The following is a 17,619-nucleotide window of genomic DNA, read 5'->3' on the forward strand; positions in this document are numbered from 1 at the left end:
CCATACTAATAAAGTATGACTCCAGAGTAAGTATCATGATGGTGAAATTATCTATCTCCCTCAATTATGTACCTACTGACTACTTGCAAAATATTTTTCAGAGAAATGAAAATTTTCAACAAAATTGTCAACATTAGCCTTTTTAATTTTCAGTCTATTATAAAGTTTTAGAAATTCTAATCCAAAAGAGACTTTAGAATTAATCTGAACAAAACTCTGTGTGCAGAATGAATCTCCAATAGGACATCCATTGTTTCAAGGGATGGAAAATATACCATCTTCAGAAGCCAGAGATTTAATGTATGGAGGCCACAATGGTAAGAAACAATAACTTCAAACTGAGCCCAGATTAACTCCTTATTTTCCCACTCTTTTGGTGTTCTTATTTTCTATTTTAGACAGAAGACTGATGTTGTAAAATGACAGCCATTGTTTCTAATATGACTCTTGGAATTATTGTTAAAAATGTCACCTGGTCACGGTCAACCTATTGCTCAACAGTTGCTTTTGAATGCTTTCATCTAGTATGGTGTATTAAATTTTATTTTAAAAATATAATGCTACCAGGTTGGAGTTAGGGCTCAGAGGTAGAACACTTGCCTAGCATGCATAAGGCACTGAGTTCAATTCTCACCACCACATAAAAATAAAATAAAGTTATTGTGTCTACCTATAACTAAAAAAAATATTTCTTAAAAAATATAATGCTACCTAAACACCATGTATGTGTCCTTTTTACTTTAAGGATAAAGAAAGGACTTTTGTTGTCACATGTTTTCATGAAGTTCAGATACACCACATCATCTATTTTTTCTGGTCACTTAATATAGTAACCTTGTGAAAATCAACATGATGTTTTCTGGAATAATTTATCCCAATGAACTACAGCTAGATGCCATTTCTGGAAATTTCCCTTTCAATAGAGTTTACAAACTATTTCTAATTTCAACGAAAATCTTCCACAAGATGATTTTCAAACCCATTAATTAATAGCTAGCAAAACACAGTTTTCTTCTTTTTGGAAAAGAAGTGCTTACCTCCCTGGGCTCTTACAATACCTCTTTTGATAATCATGTTTTCTTCAAAATTACTAGAATTGGTTTGGCAATCTTTTCTTCAATTACTGAGAATAACCTGATTTTAAAGATCTGTCAATGTTGATAGAGTTTTATTCGACCACAAAGAAGAATGAAACTATGTCATTGCAGGAAAATAGATAGAACTTGAAACATCATGTTAAATGAAATAAGCCAAACTCAGATTTTTTTTTTTTTTATCTCATATGTGGAAGCAAGAGAAAAAAAGGTGGGGTGGGGGAGTGGAGGGTTCTCATGGAAATAGAAAGGAGATCAGTAGAACAGAGGAAAGGGATCAGCAGGAAGGGGGAAGGAAAAGGGGAGGCACTGTGAAACAAAATTGACCAAATTATATTGCTATAATGTGTGCAATTACACTATTGGGTATAATTATAATGCAACAATAAAAAAGTAAAAAATATTTAAGATGTGTCAATGCAAAATAACCTCATTTAGGGAAACTGAATATCCTGGTATTCCCTTTGTACATAAATTATCTTAAGTTTATCCTTGCAATATTCTATGTACTATTAAAGTTAGCTATGTCTCAAAAGTTAATAGGGTAATTATATTGTCTTCAAATTTTTATTTTCCAAATTGTTTCATTTCCAGAAGTTTTTCATTTTCCAGAATTTTAGATTTATTAAACTGTTCTCAATTTGTCTTTTTAAACTTTTTTCCTGTTTAATTAAAGCATTTTGTTTTCATTTCTAAGTTTCTACATATTATTAATAGTATATATTTCAAATTTTTTATTGATCTTGGTCAGGCTAAATATGTTCTCTTCTATTTTTAGAGTGACAAAATCTTTTTATTAGCATTTATCAATGTTGGATATTAATCAAATTTTAGTGTGTATGTTAAGGTAATGACATTATTTTCTTTAATTTGTTAAGATAAATTCTTCTGCTGGAATAAATTTCACTTGGTTATTATATAGTGACCACATAAATCATTGTTGTAGTGGATTTGTTTCTGTTGATTTAGGTTTTATAACCAAGTACAAATCTGAGGGCTACCCATTTATTTTTCTTGAACTATTTTTGTATTAACAGATTCATTATCCATAATCTCTTGCAAGTGCCTCTTTTTAAAAAGAAATAGCCTTCAGTGTTAGAGAAGAGTCAAGACTTAGATGGTAATTATACATACAGAGTGCAGAATATTATCTGTCCTGTTTTAGAAATTTAGAAAAAAAGCTAGATAATTTATATACAGTACATTGTAGACAGGTATTTTAAATAAATGCAATTGATAACATTGTGTTGAATAAAACCATGCTTCTACTTACTGGGTAAAATTTTGTCAAAATATAATGTCAATACCAAATAGAGAAGAGCATCAAAGACCAACATGAAGAGAGTAGCTATTATTAGATATGAGGAGTTTGAAGAATCCAAATGGACATTAGAATTCACGTCATAGTCCAAATGTATAAGCTGGGAAAAGATATACAGAATGTTACAAAGATTAATATAGCATTAAATTTTTAAAGAAATAATTGATACACCATTAAAATGATCATTTTCTCATTTCTTTCAGACATTGGGATTGCAAAGATAAATCAAACACAATTTGAATCTTACAGAGCTCAGATCTACTGGCATGCAAAGCAATCAACCTATCTATCTGCAAACACAAGTGACAGCACAGAGGTCTTCTAGGAATTAAAGGAACTCAAGTGATGTTCCAGTTTAACCCAATGCAGGACTTCATTAGGATTAGGATGGAGATAAGGAGGGTGTCCGGGAGGCGTCTCAAATCCAGCGCAAAAACATGGAGGGGGGAAGCATACTAGCATTTGAGCAGAACGATTTCTAATTGAGTCATAGTAAGATTCAATGAGTTACCATGGAGCATAACTTTCCATTTAGCCTTTTATAGTCATAATGTTATAACTAGAATTAGCTTTTCTGAAGAGGTTCAGCTTTATAATGAAATGACCAGTTAAAAATAAAAAGAGATTTATTCTAAATTCCTGGCTTTCAAATCCTTCAATAGTATTGAGGGTCATGTTTTCTAAATTTAAATCAGACAAATGTTCACTAGGGCAATCAATTACAAGTAGAAGCTGAACCACAGCAACCATAGAGTACAATCCTATATTTAATGACTTAAAAAATAAATAATTATGCAGAGAGGAAAAAAACCAAAAAAACTCTTGTCCCTTAAGTGTTTGTCTTGACAAAAGGCACATGTAAATTTTAATGCTTTGTACATGTGGCTTGAATTATTGAGGGAATCTGTTTAGAATGTTCCCTAAAAAGTAAAAGAGTTATCTTAACTCTTACCTGGGCCATTCCAGCAGTGAAGGCAAAGGGGCTTAGAAGACAGAAGGTCCATTCCAAAAATGCAGGAAGATGTCTGTACAATGCTGTGAATCCTAGGCTCCCCCAAAAGATGATAAGGAGAAAGATGGCCAGGCCAGTCAGGAAAGGTTTCTTTATCAGTACACTCATCAAGAAAGCCAGAGTTATCTGACAGAAGAAAAGCACTTCAGTTGGAAAAATGCTGAGTAAAAAGCTATGTTTGCTATGATTTAGATGAGGGTCCCTCCAAGGCCCTTCTGTTTAAAGGCTTGGTTCTAGGCCCACGGTGTCTTCGGTAGTTTGGCAGAACCTTTAAGAATAGATTCTAGTGGGAAATCTTCTGATTACTGGGTGTGTGCCCTGGAATGGGACTGAGGAGCCTTAGAGTCCCTTCTACTTTCTTTCTTTGCATCCTGGCCATGAGATGAGCGGCTTTGATCCACCATGCACTGCTGCCGTGATGTGCTTCCCAATCACAGGCCCCAAAGAAACAGGGTCAACCAACCATGGACTGATCATCAAAACTGTGAGCCATGTCAGGTATTATGGTGCACACCTGTAATCCCAGTAACTCAGGAGGCTGAGGCTGGAGGATTGTGAGTTCAAAGTCAGTCTTAGCGATTTAGCAAGGTTCTGAGCAACTTAGCAAGACCCTGTCTCTAAATAATATATAAAACAGGCTGCAGATGTGGGTCAGCGGATAAGCACCCTGGGTTCAATCTCTAGTACCAAAAATAAAACAAAACAACAACAAAAATAAAACTAGTGTCGAAATAAACCTTTTCTTCTTTTAAGTTGATTATCTCAGGCATTTGTTTTAGTGATGGAAAGCTAACACAAAATTACAAAATTTCATCAGTTTTTTTTTTTTTTTTTTTTTTTTTTTAGTAGTGTCTAGAAACTGTTTCATGCAGACAACAAACAGAACAGAAGAGGTGAAGACAGAGTAAGTGGCACATGACTGTAGTGAGAGACAGAGAGAGAAAGAGAAAGAAAATGAGAATTCACCAACTTACCAAGGACAGGCCGTAGAAGAGAAACAGAATAAAGACCACCACGAAACCAGTTAGGATGACAACTTGGGCAGACTTTATAATAAGGGCCATCAAAATGGCCATGATAAGGATGAAGCTGGCATATATCAAGCCCCAGGAAAGCCTGCCAGAGAAACAGAGCATGGATTCAGTGTGCTACCATTCATTCATTCATTCATTTAGCAAATGGTTTGTGAGGTTCACCATTCTATCAAGGATAAAAAGGAGACAATAGCTAACAAATCAGAAAACTTCCTTGCCCCAAAGCTCATATTCTACAGGGAAACATAGGCAATAAGGAGCAAATTGGCAAAATAGACAGCCAATTGCAAATTAAGAAAAAAAGAAAAAAGTGGGTAACAAGATGGGAAAAGTTTTCAGGGAAGCGTTTATCATGATCTGTCAGTTTTGGACACCTTCTTTAAGTAATTAACAAACAACATGGACAGAAAAATAGACAATCAAGCAGAGGTGAGCAAACCTTTTCTCTAAAGAACCAGATCATACATATTGAAGGCGTTGTAGGCCGAACAGGTCTGTGTGGCAATTACTCAATTCTGCCCTCGTAGCACACTAGTAACCCTAGACAATATGTAAGAGATGTGTGGCTGTGTCTCCAGGAAAATGTACCTGTAGGTAATGAAATTTGAATCTCCTTCAAATTTTCATGTTCCACATAGTACTATGTTTTAATTTTTTTTTCTCAGCATTTAAAATGAAAAGTCATTTCTAGTTTGCAGATTCTATAGAAAAAGGCCACAGTTTACAACTCTTGGTATAGATGGTTAGATACAGATGCAAATATACACAGACATAAAACATAGATAGATACAGATAAACAGATTGATATGGAGATGTGTTGTTCCTTACTGTTAATGCCATAAAAATAGGAAGAAAATTCTATATATTCTATATGGTGGAAGAGAATAAGCGTGCTTATCACACAGACCCAGATTCAAATTTTCTCTGTTACCTTGTAACTAGATAATCCTGAGAAATGGTTCTTTAATCTCTTTAAACTTAAGTTTCCTTCACTGGAAAATAAGAGAATTAAATGAAATCAGGTATTTTATGGATTTAATCTGGCAACTGGGCCAACAATGGATTGTTGGTGTTCTTTTATTTAAAGCAGAAAATGCTGTCATGTTTTGGGAAATCTGGTTACTAATGCCCAATTGTAACAATTCCCTTTTCATCATACACTGTTCTTTTGAAATTGTTCATCTGCCTGCATTTTGTAAACCTCTCCTCAATTTCATTCAAATGCTATATGAATAAAAGGTCTCAGCCTTTTTTTATGGAAGGGAATAAAGACCTGACTTTTTAATCCTTCCTCGTTACATTTTTTTAACCATATATATTTCTTTTCTCTGGCTCTTTGTAGATTTTCATTATCTTTTAAAATATAGTGACCGTATTTGCTTTGATATCATGATCTATCACTTTATTACCAAAAAAGGAAAAAATACCCATTGTAGACCAAACCAGCAATTCATCTTTTCTACTTCTAAGTTCAGTATATTAAATACTTCTGCAGAAAATAATAATAAATTTGGTAAATATAAGCAATATTAGAAATGTATAGTGTTCCTACTCAACAGCATCTTTCTTCTAAAGACTATTTGGCATGAACCAATCATGACTTCTATATGTTTTGTCTAACGTTGAGAATAACACCAGAACATGTAATGGGCAAATTCAAGACTCACACTATTGCTTTCTAACTCCATTGCCCCCCTTTCTCCCCTAGGGTCTAATACATCAGCTGGCTAAAGATATGAAAAAGTTTTATTGCTCACTCCCTATTCACAGCTTGGTGACCAGGCTTGCAGCTTCTGTCCTTTAGAACATGCTGTTCCTCAGAATTCTACCAACAGCTCTCTCATATCCAGTGTCAGTCTTCCTAAGCACACATGAAGCACTTTAAATACAGTTCTTTCTTTAATTGTCATGACCCACGAGAGGTAAATATAATCACCAGTGTTTCACAGAAAAGAAGACTGAGGTTTCAAGAGTTGAAGTAACTAGTTCACGGTGTAGCTACTGAATGATGAGACAACCCGTGACTTCGCCTACAAGGCCTGTGTTCTTCCCACTCTGCCCTACTGCCTCCACTAAGGAAAGTGTGGTGCTCAAAAACAGATCAGCTTTCTTTTCTCAATGTATTCAAAGTGACAAGTACTCATTGTGGGGTGAGAGGGAATCACCACTATTGACACAGTATCTGGAATAGAGATTTCATTGTGCATCAGAAACCTCAATTCTGATATATTTGGGTTCATCCAGACATGATAACTAGGGACTGAGGGTCATCAAGAGCCCTGAGCATTAGCAGATTATCTATAGGACCAGGCTTTCTTTTAATTAAAAAAATAATTTTTCAGCTACCAAGCCAATAGGTCCATCACTTCCATTCATGCCCATTCATGTAGAACATGCTAAGTCTAAACACGATGCTTTACAGGTCTAGGGAGTCCAGCCAGCTGAGCTCTTCTGCCCATGCTGCAAGGTGGACTGTACTCATGCAATTTACCAGAATGCCGACTCTCGAAGTCCCATCATTGTCATCAGCGACTTTATGAATTGCCTCTCCTGTGCAATGTTGACTGAGACGTAATATATAAATGAAGAAAAAGAAATAATGCAGAAGAAAATGAAAAAATCAGTTGCAATTCCTCCTTGGGCAATAAAAGGTAGTATCTCCATGTTTAATCCAGTAACTGACATCAGCTTGTCCATCACAGAATGATTCACTGCAACCTAAAGCAAGGTATCAATGGACAAACTGTTAACACCTATCTAATTACGGCATCATGATTTTTCTCTTAATCACAAGGACGTGCACATTTCACATTTAAATATATAGACTATAAATGCCCTTCATAATGGATACCTTGTAGTTCCTGGAGTTTCTGGGTTTCATCTTGACTCCTTAGGACATCTCTAGTTACCATCCTCACTGGACAAAATTCTACTTTTGTTTTAATCTGAGCTAAAATGACACTTTCTTAGGAAATCTTCTCTGATGGATTTTAAGAGTATCTCTTACTTCAGTGATTGCCTAGTACAATATTTAAGATCTCATGATAGAGGAAATACTGGGGAATGGTACTGTACAAATAATATCATGAGCATATATGAATATGTAATAATGAATCTCACTATTACTATACAACTCTAAGGGGGAAACCTGTGACAGGGGGAGTTAAAAAAGAAATTAAAAGATAAAAGAAAAAAATGCCATAATAAAACCTAAACTTTTATTATGCTTATGCATCCATATTTCCAACTCCCTCATTACCAGGCTCTCTAGAAGAAGTGCCCATACCCTATTTCTTTTTCAATGCCTAGTAGTTGCACAATGGTTTGGATATAGAAGCTGCTTGGTATATTATGCTTAATTAATGAAGTGAATAAATGATAAGACAAGCCATGTCTCTACTCATTGGAATTTAATTCCTAATGCCACCAGTTCCCATGGACTTAGTACTCACTTCTATGATTGCAGCATTAATGGCAGCCTGGAACGCCACGAAGCCTTTCTCCCAGAACACTGAACTTTCACAGGTGATTTTCTTGGCAATTGCTTGACAGTGAGCTGCAAGAAAAGCAGAGCACACTCATTATTATGGGATAGGACAGTCTTGGTTATAGGAAAAAAATCAAAATTTCCAATGTTCCAAAATGCGTTCAGGAACCGCAATCACACATATTGCATAGAAAAACTTCTCAATTGAGGGTTATGAAGCACATTTGAGGGGAACACACCAGAGTTGCCTTATTATTGACTTTAAGACAAGCTTTCAATGATTTTTCATTTAATATTTTGGATCGTTTTTGTTCAACATTGCTCTTCTCTGGTTTGTGGCAAAAAAATAAAAAATAAATAAGCAAACCAAAAACCACAAGCTTTTTAAAAAATGGGAATCATTGAACAAGAGCCTTTTCTTGAGGTTTGATTCAGGAGTAAAACATTGAAATAATTGAAAATATAAATTCTTACTGAAATAATGTAATTAATTATGTAGATTTTATTTAATAAGCAAATCTTTTATGTTGAGAAAGTAAAGTTGCAGACTGTGGGCGTGGGTACTTCATTTCACTCCAGCTGGCACACACACTCCCTTGTGGTCAGTGACATAATCGCAAAAATGTTTTCTTTTTTCTACCAGGAAAGTTACCTGAATGGTCCTTGTGTTCTTTCATCTTAGGGATTCTATATCCCCAAGAAAATTTCAAATGATATGAGAACATATCATTAAAGATGACTCTCACCACGTCTACTGAATAATTTAAATCCAACTCATTCATGCTATTTTCATCAGGCCATCCAGTGATTGTTCTTCCTGTTGGGCAACAAAAGGGAATCGTTAAGTAAGATTTCCATGTGGCGTGCCTAATTTAATTGTCTTCAAGTTATGTTAGAGCTATTTCTTCCCTGAAGACAAGGCTTGGTCTAAGTAAGAGACACACTTCAAGGGAAAGTGGGGGACCCTAATGCTTTAGGTAAATCAGAAGTGTCATATGGCAAATATATGTACCTTTCCAAACAAAGTAGCCAATAATTTAATGCATAATGTATTTAGATAATAGCTCACCAAAGCATCCATTAAATTCATGCCTAGAGAGACCTAACAGCAAAGTATATACTATTTCCATTTGACAGTGGTGTCATTGGGGCCAAATTTCCAAAGACAGCATAAAGTAGTTAAAATTTAACAGTGTTTCTTTAAAGACTATTTGTTCTAAAATACATAACGTAAAAGGCGAGTAGTGATCAAATCCAGGCCATTTTTTTCTTTTTTTTATTAATATCTTTTTTATTCATTCTTTTGAGTTATACATGGCAGTAGGATGCATTTTGATGTATCATACATAGAGTATAACTTCCCATTCTTTTTTTAAAAATTACTTATTTAATTAGGCATATATGACAGCCAAATGTATTTAGATTCATTGTACACAATTGCAGTGTAACTTTTCATTTCTCTGCCAAAATAATAACTTCCCATTCTGTAGTTGTACATGATATGGAGTTATACTGGTCCTGTATTCATGTATGAACATTGGAAAGTTATGTCCAATTTATTCTACTATCTTTCGCATTCCCATTTCCCCTCCATTCCTCCCATTTCCCCATCCCAATCCAGTGAACCACCACTCCTCCCTCCCCCACACTGCCTACTATGAGTCAGCATCTGCATATCAGAGAGAACATTAGGCCTTTAGTTTTAGGGGATTGGCTTATTTCACTTAGCAGGATAGCCTCCAGTTCCATCCATTTACCCGTAAATGCCATAATTTCATTCTTCTTTATGGCTGAGTAATATTCCATTGGGTATATGTACCACAGTTTTTTTAACCATTCATCTATTAATGGGCATCTAGTTTTGTTCCATAGTTTAGCTATTGCGAGTTGAGTTGAGCTGCTGTGAACATTGATGTGGCTGCATCACTATAGTATACTGATTTTAAGTCCTTTGAGGATATGCCAAGGAGTGGGATAACTTGGTCAAATCATGGTTCCATTCCAAGTTTTCTGAGGAATCTTCATACTGTTTTCCATAGTGGCCACACCAATTTGCAGTCCCACCAGCAATGTATGAGCATACCTTTTCCCCCACATTCTAGCCAGCCTTCATTGTTGCTTGCATTCTTGATGATTGCCATTCTGACTAGAGTGACATGAAATCTAAGTATAGTTTTAATTTGTATTTCTCTAATTGCTAGAGATGTTGAACATTTTTTTCATACATTTGTTGACTGATTGTATTCCTTCTTCTATGAAGTGCCTGTTCAGTTCCTTTGCCCATTTATTGATTGGATTATTTGTGAGTTTTTTTTTTTTTTTTTGTGTGTGTGTGTGTGTGTGGTGTTTTTTGAGTTCTTTATATATTCTCTTAATGCTCTATCTGAGGTTCAGGTGGCAAAAATTTTCTCCCATTCTGTAGGCTCTCTCTTCACATTCTTGATTGTTTTCTTTGCTAATAAATCTTTTTAGTTTGATACAATCCCATTTATTCACTCTTGATTTTACTTCTTGCACTTTAGCAGTCTTGTTAAGGAATTCAGTTCCTAAGGTGACATGACACAGATTTGGGCCTAATTTTTCTTCTAGTAGGTACAGGGTCTTAGTCTAATGCCTAGGTCCTTGATCTACTTTGAATTGAGTTTTGTGCAAGTGAGAGACAGGGATCTGAAATCATTTTGTTACAAACTGATTTCCAATTTTCCTAGCACCATTTGGTGCTAATGTATGTTTTTTTTTCTAATGTATGTTTTTGGTGCCTTTATCTAGTATGAGATAACTGTATTTATGTGAGTTTGTCTCTGTGTCTTCTATTCTCTACCATTGGTCTTCATGTCTGATTTGTTACTCTAGCTCTGTAGTATAATTTTAGGTTCTGGTAAATTCCTCTTGCTTCACTTTTCTTGCTGAGGATTGCTTTGGCTATTCTGGGCCTCTTATTTTTCCAAATGAATTTCAAGACTATATTTTTCTATTTCTGTGAAGAATGTCATTGGAAACTTAATAGGAATTGCATTAAATCTGTATAGTGCTTTTGGTACTGTGGCCATTTTGACAATATTAATTCTGCCTATCCAAGAGCATGGGAGATCTTTCCATCTTCTAAGGTCTTCTTCAATTTCTTTCTTTAGTGCTCTGAAGTTTGCATTGTAGAGGTCTTTTACCTCTTCTGTTAGTTTGATTCCCAAATATTTTATTTTCTTTAAGGCTATTGTGAATGGGATAGTCTTCCTAATTTCTCTCTCAGTTGATTCATCACTGTTGTATATAAACACAATTTATTTATGGGTGTTAATTTTATATCTTGCTATTTTGTTGAATCCAATTATGAGTTCTAGAATTTTTCTGGTGGAGCTTTTTGGGTTTTCTAAATATAGAATCATGCATCAGCAAATAGGGATAGCTTGAATTCTTTTCTTCCTATTTGTATCCCTTTAATTTTTTTCTTCTAATTGCTCTGGCTAGAGTTGTAAGGACTATGTTGAATAGAAGGGATGAAAAAGGGTGTCTCTCTCTTGTTCCAGTTTTTAGAGAGAATACTTCCAGTTTTTCTCAATTTAGAATGATGTTGGAAACCCATGGCATTTAACTCACATAATTTTGTGGAATACATACTCTTGATAAAATTCAACATGTTTCTTTCTTCTTTATTTCCTCCAATCCAGCAGCTGGATCCAGAGGCTTAGTCAAACTCAGATCTAATTCTGTTTACCACACCTTGGGTGGTAGCACGTTGTTCTATCAGAAGCTCATAACTTCTGATTTTCTCTCTTGAGATATTGGCAGCTATTAATGGTCAGTGTCTAGATCCATGAATTCAGTGAGGGTTTCAGATTGATGATGTTTTTCCTATCACTTCTTTTATTTTCAGTTATTACAAAACATATAAATGAGTACCTTTCTATTGTCTATTTGTTCTGTGTAATAGTACCATTCACACAGAATATAAGATGGTATTTTGTCTTATTTATAAATTTTCACAAGAACTCATTCATTATCATCCTATAATGTAAAACAGGTAGATTTTCTTTTCATATCATTCTGGAAACATGGATTTAAATATCAATTTGATGAGTTTTGAATCATTTGCACTTGTTGAAATACAACTTGCCCTGAGTTGGCTGCTGACTCTTTTTGACATAACCCATTAGTTTTGGGGTGGCTTTCTAGCTATCTGGAATGAAAAGCTTTCCCACCCTGTAAATTTCCTGTCCAAGAACTCTGCATCCTTTTTCTTCCATACTGATATCCTGAGTTTCAGGGACTCAAGGTGAGAGAATTAGACTATTCCATAGTAGCCTAGTTAGTATATCCCACTTTGCATGTACAACAGCCTCAGAATAACATTCCAACACTGCACTACCAGTGTTAAGTACCGAGGTAGTTTTCATTGCTGTTCTGAAATTGGCCATCTCTTCTCTCCAGTACGTGCCTGTTCATTTTTAAGGAGGCCTCCTCAGGCCCTTCTGATACCCATGGTTTCCCTTGCTCTCCTACTACTCCCAGAGAGATATACCATGCCAAACTTGTAGCTGTCAGAGCTTCTTCCTCCATCACTTATATTTTGGGGAACAAGGAAACACTTGGTTACCTAGTTTTGTTGTAAACATTGCCCATGCAGTTTTGGCATTGCAATCTAGTTTCTCAATTTTTATGTATCTGAATAGATTAAAAAAAGCCAAGCTGTTACTCTCATCCAACCTTTCCAGAATATTCTTTAAAAAATAGCATACATTTAAATAACCCTGGACTTTTTTATTTTGAAATGTACTATAAAGGGTAGTATCCTTTTAACATAGAATTTCCTAAATAGGACACCAGTTAATAGAGTAAGAAAACCTCCTTATTATTGGAAAGGAATATACATTAATGTTTTTAATAAACACCAGAAACTTCGACATTGAACACAGTCTGTCAAGAAAATTACAATACAAATTTATATATTTATACTTTGCAAAGAAGAAAATTATCATGAATTGCAAGAGAACATACCTTTCATGAATGGAGCTGAAGCTGCCTTGTTCATTATTTCTTGGGTAATTTTGGATTCCGGTGCAAATGCAATAACATAATTAGAGTCATTAAATTTATCTACACGTCCCAGATTCAGATCCACTGCAGACTTTTGCGGAGAGTCATTAATTTGATGTAAATTGGAAGAAAGGAGGTATGCAAATAGTATTAAAAGAAATGAGAAAAGCCATTCCTATGTAGCAATCAGAGAAAAAAAGAAACAAATCAATATGTGTTCTACCACAAATCACAGAAAACACTTCTGTTGTGCAGTTTGCTCCCCATTTTTTTTCTCTGTTCTTCTGTCTCTGACATTTTAAGTGTCTGGATTTTGCTTTATTTAATCTATACATTTTGAAATACGCACATTGTCCATCAAGACAGAGTTGTGATATAAATTCCAGTGATGAGTGAGAATCTTAGTTTATCATTCCTTAAAGCAAGGTTGGATTCTTCATGAATGCCCAGTACTTATAGTCATGCTGAAATAGGAAGGTGTCTTGGAATAGATAAGCACCTTCCTTCAACAGGAGCAAGATCCCCTTTTTATATTCTACTGCCTATATTGGCAAGAAGGTGAAAATATTTCTCCTAAAAAGCATTTTAAAATTCTTTCATCATTCTGACCAATTCTGGAAATGGAATTGCAATAGAATGCATTCAAAGCCCAGTAATAAGAACCCACTTTATGATTTTAGTTATAATTCTAAACACAAGGCATTGCCAAAGAGCTATGTGCCACATTTGTCACACCCAATATTAGCTATGTATGATCTATGTCTACATCTATTGTTTGTCTATATTTTGAATAAAACATCTATATAAAGTAAGAGCTCATGTTATATATTCATATTTATATAATTGTTGCTACATGCAGATTTCTTTTTTCCATCCCAGAGATTGAATACACTCACTGCTGAGCTATATCTCCAGTCCTTTTTATTTTTTATTTACTTATTTATTTATATTAGTGAGACAGGGTGTTCCTAAGTTGCTAAGGCTGGCCTCAAACTTGCAATCTTCTTGTCTCAGCCTCCCTAGTCACTGAGATTGCAGAAGTATGCCTGGCCCTATGCAGAAATTTTTTATGCTTTCTTCACTGAGAATCCAAGTACTCAATACCTATTTTCTGAATGAATACATATATACATACACACACACACACATAGACACACACACACACAATGTTCATAAGATCACTAATACACTGGGTCTTGAATATGGGTGTTTTATGAGTAATTTAATAATATTTTTATGTTTTTCTGAGTTTATCAAATTTTCAACACATAGCATATGTAATCATTATAATTAAAATAAGTACCATTTTGATAGAAGTAGAAGATAAAAATGTCATTTTCTTTTGCTGTTTATCTATATTCCTATTATTTCAAAATAACATTGTATCATAGTACAAAAGTTTAGAAGCACTATAGTAAATCTCTTGTCTTTTATTTGTCACATAATATTCACACATATTTATGAGATAAAATGTGATGTTTTTATTTACGTACATATTGGACCATGATCATCACCTCAGGATATTAACATGTCCATTACTTTATACTTCCATCTTTTCTTTATGGTTAATTCCTTTTTTAAAAACTGGTTTTTGAACTTTGGGTTAATTCTGAACTAAATTTTTTTCTCTTTGAGTTTGACCCTGAACTTTTGCCTTAATGAGATTCAAATGAATTCAGATGTTAGGAATTATTTTTGCATTATAAAGATATGGTTTCATTTCTCATGGAGTTTCTGAATATGAGCTCTTTAAATCATCTCTAGTGAGACATATAATAATTGTATTTTAAATTTTATTTGAAAAAAATCACAAATTCCAGTATTTGGGAAAATAATCTAGCCTGTTTATTAGAGTATAAGTGGAATATTAAATAATGAATATGGGTTTGTGTTGCAGGAGAAAATATTTTTCCTCTTCTAAATATAAAAACATGTAGACTGAATCATACCAGTGAGGTCTCTCTTTTCATCCTCCACTTTTTAAGACAGTTTTTGCAGAGAAGAGCCCATATCTGCTGACCCATGCTTATACGTCTCTTGCTCATTTTGACCTATTTATTTTAAAAAGAGGAAGTAAAGGAAGTAAATGTAAAGGTTTGAAATAGAAAACACTGTGCAATCAAATTTTTTTAAAAAAGAGAGAGTATAACAGCTGTTTCCAATTGCATGCCTAAAGAAGTGTTTCAAGATTAAAAAAAAATACGGATGCTTAAACTCAGTATTGAAAGAATAAAAGTGAAAACAAGTATTAGATACTATTTACTCTTCTTTGGACTGATGAAAATTAGAGAGCTGATAGTGTAAGGACTGCTGCCCCCACAACATGCTGATGGGGTAGAATGACCTAGTCAGTTAGATGATTACTTACAAATCTATTACTGCTTAGCAGTATCCTACCATCAATAAATTCTGATCCTACATATTTATCTCAAGGAAATTCTTTATGGGCACAGGAGGAGACCTGCACAAAGATACTCATAATATTGTAGAGTATTGTGGCATGGTATTATAAAACAAAGGTTGATAAATACTATCCAAACAGTACTATGTAGAAATTGGAAGTAATGAATTGATATCTACCCATCAACATGAGAAATCTTTAAAACTTTGTGACCATACAAAAACAAGAGAAAAGAAATGGTTGAGAGTTATACCACAATATTGTTTGTACAAATTCACACTATGTGCAATATACATTTTCCAAATAATCCAGGAATTTATGGATCATTTTCAAATATAATAGGAGGGTTTCTTTGGGTAGTGGGAAGTAAGAATGGAGTTAGGTACGAAAAGGGAGACAGAAGTTAAAGGAAATAAATCTCCCAAACAAGGCCTTTGTGTATCACATACTGAAGAGCATAATTAACCTTTTCTTGATTCTGCATAATTAAAATCTGAAAATATCTCAAGACAACCAGCAGAAAAATACAAGCTCCACAGCACCAATATCAAAGGCAAGTAGATAGAAATGTGGTGGATATTTTAGAGAATTAGGGCTGAATTTGCTAGCCAAGTAGATGAGCTCCCTCTAATGATGCCATCAAGAGGCTACAACAGCTGGAAACCTTGACTAGTACCAAACAGCAGTATTCTCAGTTAAGAGATCCTGTGGCAAGCCTTGGTGTCTAAAAGTAGTAAACATATTGCCCAAGTGACCGCTCTTCTTTCTTCCTGCAAATTAATACATGTGCAAGGAAATATTTACAAATAAAAACAACTGCATCATCTAACTGTAGCAAGAGTAGCTGTTTCTCATTAAGACTTATTTTTTCCACTACACATCTTGATGTAAATATCAGGATATAAAAATACCACTCACCATCATGCACAGAACATCAAGTTCACTTAAATTGCTCTGAATAGGAAATTGCATAATCTAGAAATAATAAATTGGCTGTAACAAGTCAGTAATCTCCCAGTCAGAATTCTTGTTATTCACATTTGCACAGTAAATGTGATAAAAAATTCTTATACATATAGTATCTTAAACAAGCTCAACAAAATTATTTCCCTAAGTTTTCTTGATGAAAATATTCTCAAATCAGTTAAAAACAATGCAAAATCCAGAAAGTCTCATATCCTCTAACACTTAACCTTCCTCTGGCAGTGAAACTGAAAACCCACCAAAAAAGACTAATTCAAATAACTTTAGAAATAGCTCCGACTTGCAACGAAGCAACATAAAGTTATATTCCTTTCAATTTATCCATTAGACATTTTTATTATATGTGCTACTTGTCCAAATGTGCTTTAGTCATAGGGCAAAATGGAAAATCTTAGTTCCCTAACCGTTTAGTTAGCCACACAATATAAAATACTCAAATGATTTGAAAAATAATTTACGGCATTTAATGATTTCCTCCCAAAGGCTTGGCATCTCTCTTTCTAGCTCTTACTTTCTATTTCTAAATACAAAAGAATCACAATTTAGAGGTTAACTTACTCTCAGGAAAGCCGAAGCAAAAATCTAGAAACACAGTTCATCCCCGGGTCTCTGTGTCCTGGAGAATTCACATTCCTTTGGGTCACTACTACATCGTGGGTTTAATTTCATGTTTAATTGTAAATTGTTCCGTTTTAGACAGAGTTCCGAAGAGGATTATGATCTCCATGCAGCCAGACTGCCAAAAGCTCTATGCTCACATAGTGACTCCTGTGCTGTTTTCCATTTCTTTGTCTCCATCTAGTTCCTCTGCAGGGAGTTCACAGTTGCAGATGGTTGGCTGAGTTTGCAAACATTAGGAACTATAAGCAAAGGAGAATCTAGCCTTTCTCATTCTCCCCCACCCCCTCTCTTTCTCTCTCTCTCTCTTTCTTTTCCATATTGGGCCCTAATGGGAGAGTTAAACCTCAACACAATCTTTAGAACAATGATCAACAAAACATTCAAACAAGGCAGAGCATAGCAAACTGGAAAGGAATTTATTTTTAATGACAAGTATAAATACACAAATTGGGTCAGAAATCACAAAATCTTCCACAGATTCTTAAAAAATGAATCTAGAAACATGGAGACAAAATTGTTTATTTATTTTTTCCAGGCAGCAAAGTAAACGCTGAATTTTCATCTGCATTTCAGTTGCATTGCATCTTCAATGGGATAAAAAGCTGGAGAATCTTTGGAGCAATGTTATATAACA

The 17,619-nt window shown here is 34.5% G+C and overlaps 1 protein-coding gene across 3 annotated transcripts in view; it reads right to left on the reverse strand.

The window, feature by feature from the left end:
- Abca9 (ATP binding cassette subfamily A member 9) overlaps nt 1-17,188 on the reverse strand; it is a 59,991-nt gene extending 42,803 nt beyond the window's left edge. For all 3 annotated transcript variants that reach the window (XM_026381482.2, XM_077801385.1, XM_026381481.2), the window contains exons 1-9: nt 16,923-17,188; nt 14,929-15,030; nt 12,941-13,154; nt 8,601-8,765; nt 7,914-8,017; nt 6,953-7,179; nt 4,402-4,543; nt 3,368-3,553; nt 2,368-2,515 (exon numbers count right to left, since the gene is read on the reverse strand). In XM_026381482.2, the coding sequence (XP_026237267.2) occupies nt 2,368-2,515; nt 3,368-3,553; nt 4,402-4,543; nt 6,953-7,179; nt 7,914-8,017; nt 8,601-8,765; nt 12,941-13,154; nt 14,929-15,024 (1,282 nt within the window). In that variant the 5' untranslated portion in view covers nt 15,025-15,030; nt 16,923-17,188. The remainder of the gene's footprint in view (nt 1-2,367; nt 2,516-3,367; nt 3,554-4,401; nt 4,544-6,952; nt 7,180-7,913; nt 8,018-8,600; nt 8,766-12,940; nt 13,155-14,928; nt 15,031-16,922) is intronic.
- Between the last annotated feature and the right edge of the window lie 431 nt (nt 17,189-17,619).

This window comes from Urocitellus parryii, chromosome 7 (genome assembly GCF_045843805.1).
Source record: "Urocitellus parryii isolate mUroPar1 chromosome 7, mUroPar1.hap1, whole genome shotgun sequence".
In the NCBI taxonomy this organism is placed as follows: Eukaryota; Metazoa; Chordata; class Mammalia; order Rodentia; family Sciuridae; genus Urocitellus; species Urocitellus parryii.